This window comes from Fulmarus glacialis, unplaced genomic scaffold, assembly GCF_000690835.1.
Source record: "Fulmarus glacialis isolate BGI_N327 unplaced genomic scaffold, ASM69083v1 scaffold35239, whole genome shotgun sequence".
Classification (NCBI taxonomy): domain Eukaryota; kingdom Metazoa; phylum Chordata; class Aves; order Procellariiformes; family Procellariidae; genus Fulmarus; species Fulmarus glacialis.
The window spans coordinates 39,974-43,071 of NW_009234514.1; the positions used below are offsets into that span (position 1 = coordinate 39,974).

Below are 3,098 nucleotides of genomic sequence, written 5' to 3' on the forward strand. Positions count from 1 at the left end.
CTATAGGAAAGTCAGTGAAGAAGCATGTAAGTGATAACTGAAAACAGAATATTGTTTAGTGAGTTTGACCTTGAATATAACGGCATCTGTATGGTAAATAAAAGTACCTGTAATAATTCTGAACGCTATCCAGGTGTGGAATGTTGAAGGAATCTGAAAGGGAGAGAAAAAGGAAATGAAGAAACTTTCAGATCAAATTGATCATTGACCTCTGTATTTTATTTCCTAATGTTGAGACAAAGCAGTCTCAGCAGGCACTGAAGAGCTTTTTTTTTTTAAAATGCACAATTGAGAAGCAGACTGTCTAACTGTGCAGAGAAGAGATTATATATTTGATGCAGTTGACCTAGAAGTGGGAATAGTTTTCTCATTTAAGTTTCAATACAATGATAAAGTTGTTGTCAGAATGTAAATTGTCATTTAGTGGCTAAAAATTAATGATGTGTCTCCACTTTGGCCATAAAGCTTTTCAGAAGCTTTTTGGATCAGGTGCATTCTCTATAAGTAAGACCTAACTCATGCAAGGAAAATAAAGTAGCAATAGCATCAGAGAATAGCATGTGTAAAACAGACAGCAACCTGGGGAGGCTTCTACTGCAACTGGGGTCCACCTCTCCATTAAGGCTGGTAACAGAAGCCTGATAGGGAAATGGGAAAAAAATGTCATATACGGGCTGTATATGACAAAGCATGCACTTTTTTTTCCCCAGTGCTAGGCTTTCCAGTTTTGCCCTTCCCGTAACAGCTGGCTTACATAGCCTACAAGGTTGTCAGCTTGTGTTTGAATGCTTAGAATGTAGCGACAACTATGATGTGTACAAACTTCCATGAGTTCCTTCTATTCAAAAGAAACCAAATTCCCTTTAATTGCTGAACGCGTGATACTTTTTAACTTAAACCTGTGGTGGGAGGTCTATGAAAAGTAAACTGAAACCATTTCTTCAGCAGGGTAAGGGTACAGTTTGCCCTTCCACTAAAAGATGGGGTATATAAACTAACGACCTGTAAACTAATATCTGAAGCTACCACTTGTCAGGCAAGAGCAATAAATGAAGACACTTACTTTCCTGGCACTAAAACTCCAGTAAGTGCCTGTGAACAAAGTGTGCCCTCAGTAGAGCAGACACGTGGATGGCAAGCCCTTCTACTGACTCATAACCACCACTAACATGCTAGTAAGTGCTAACACTTTACCTCTGTATTCTAACTTGCCTAATCAGCTCTGTAATCACAAGAAAGAAAGAGATGTTTCATTTCCTTCTTACCATGATTCCCTTTGATGTCTATCCACTTAGTTTTTTCCATGACCCTTGATCTCTTCAGGATTGACTGGTAAGTTTTCCATTCTACTTCTACCTGCTCAGATCCCAGTTTATCTCTTGTCTTAGCATCTGTCAGGTCACCTGAAAGTGTACAAAGGTGAGATATAACTAGAGGCCTACACAGCTTACACAAATACTGTAACTAGGCAAGCATGCAATCCAAGCCTCCTCGTGTGAGTGGCTGCAGACCTCCTGTGTGTAATCTGGACGTTCCTGTCATCTGGTCCAAGAGGTTACTATAAGAGTAAATGCCTTCTAATGCAGATGCGGCTGCCTGTTCAAACATCTATAAACTACGTCACTGCAGCACTTTTACTAATGCCATGCTAAACTAAAGAAAATTGTTATGCATTCATTATACCTGATTATTCTCTTCTGCTTCTAGCAGTCTATCTTCAGCTGCAATTCCATTTCCATTGCTTAAGATACCTTAAGGCTTTAAAGTTCTTTCTTGAGATCCTAGACTTTTGCTTATTTGCTCTTCCTTTGACAGCACATTCAACAGGAAATCGACACTTTTGAATTGCTTACCTGTTGCTAGAACAAGTGCTGGCTGAATTATATCAATTGTTTCAGAACAGAATTTTTCGAAGTCAGGAGCTCGTTTGGGATCCCGAAATCTACTGATATGAATATCTGACACCTGCAAAAGAGAAAAATGAAACACTGTCCTAAGCAGAGGGTTATTGCGTCCAGGTTGTTCTGCAAAGCCAAGTACATAAGAATGCAACATAGAGCAGTCATAGTGATTCATATCACCTATACTCATAAGGGATACAGGAAAAAAACAGAAGTGGATGACTAGTGGAGAACAAAAGCAGAGCAAGCATATGATATTGCATCTCTAACCCCTAAAATCACATTTATATCAAGAAAATTTCCTTAAATCTAAGGGCATACAATAATATGGGGAAATACTTAGCTATCTACAGTAAGTTTTGATGGCTTTAAGTGGCCTGTTGACTTTCAAATTCTGTGAGCTTCTGGTGCAACACAGTGATCTTGTTGCAAGAGAGAACACTAAGTAGTCCTGCAAAGCAAGAACAGGTTAAACTTACCTAGGACTCGAAGCACACTGACAACTAATTTCGTACCTGATGTGACATTTCCAGTAGCTGGGTGGAACGATTTCTAATATTCTACCCATGCATTTTAATGGAGCTAAGGAGTGTGTTTAGATCCATTCCATGTGCCTTCATGAAGGCAAAGATTGCCCAAGAAATGATGATACCACTTGTACATAGCTGTGAAAAATGCTGTTCATTTCTGAACCAAACAGTCAAAGCCCTCACATCAGAAGAGCCATATGGGGCGGGATGGGGAGAATAAGAAAAGTAAGATTTTTTTTTTTTTTTTTAAAATATTGTGGCTTTTCAGGTCTTCCAAAATAAATCTTGGGTGAATGTTTTCAATTCCACTTTCCATTCCACTTCAGTCAATCAATTAATAAACTATTCTCCAATTTAGACAAATGGTATTTGATACTCAAAAAACAGCAAGCACATGCTCATGGCCATCTGACGACATTACCAACTGAGAAAGAAAAACATTAACTTTTACATTCAGTTTAATAAACCTGGCTCTTGTAAAGCTTTTTCCTTTTTGAAAAATCCAGATAAAATACCTTGGAGACAAAATGCCCTAGCTTCTACTTATTCAGTCATTTGAATATGTAGAAAACATTGCCTGCATACAGTTTTTTAATTCTGCTTAGGAAAATTCCCCATTTGCTTATATGGAACTTTTGCCTAGATCAGAATTGGATGCTAAAAAAGG

General features: G+C 38.3%; 1 protein-coding gene across 1 annotated transcript in view; it reads right to left on the reverse strand.

Moving 5' to 3' along the window:
- Positions 1-2,598, reverse strand: part of TMEM62 (transmembrane protein 62) — a gene marked incomplete at its 5' end in the record, with an annotated part of 18,121 nt that extends 15,523 nt beyond the window's left edge. Inside the window, 4 exons of the mRNA XM_009585670.1 lie at positions 108-153; positions 1,266-1,403; positions 1,854-1,965; positions 2,557-2,598. Of these exons, the coding sequence (XP_009583965.1) occupies positions 108-153; positions 1,266-1,403; positions 1,854-1,965; positions 2,557-2,598 (338 nt within the window). The remainder of the gene's footprint in view (positions 1-107; positions 154-1,265; positions 1,404-1,853; positions 1,966-2,556) is intronic.
- Positions 2,599-3,098: the final 500 nt, after the last annotated feature.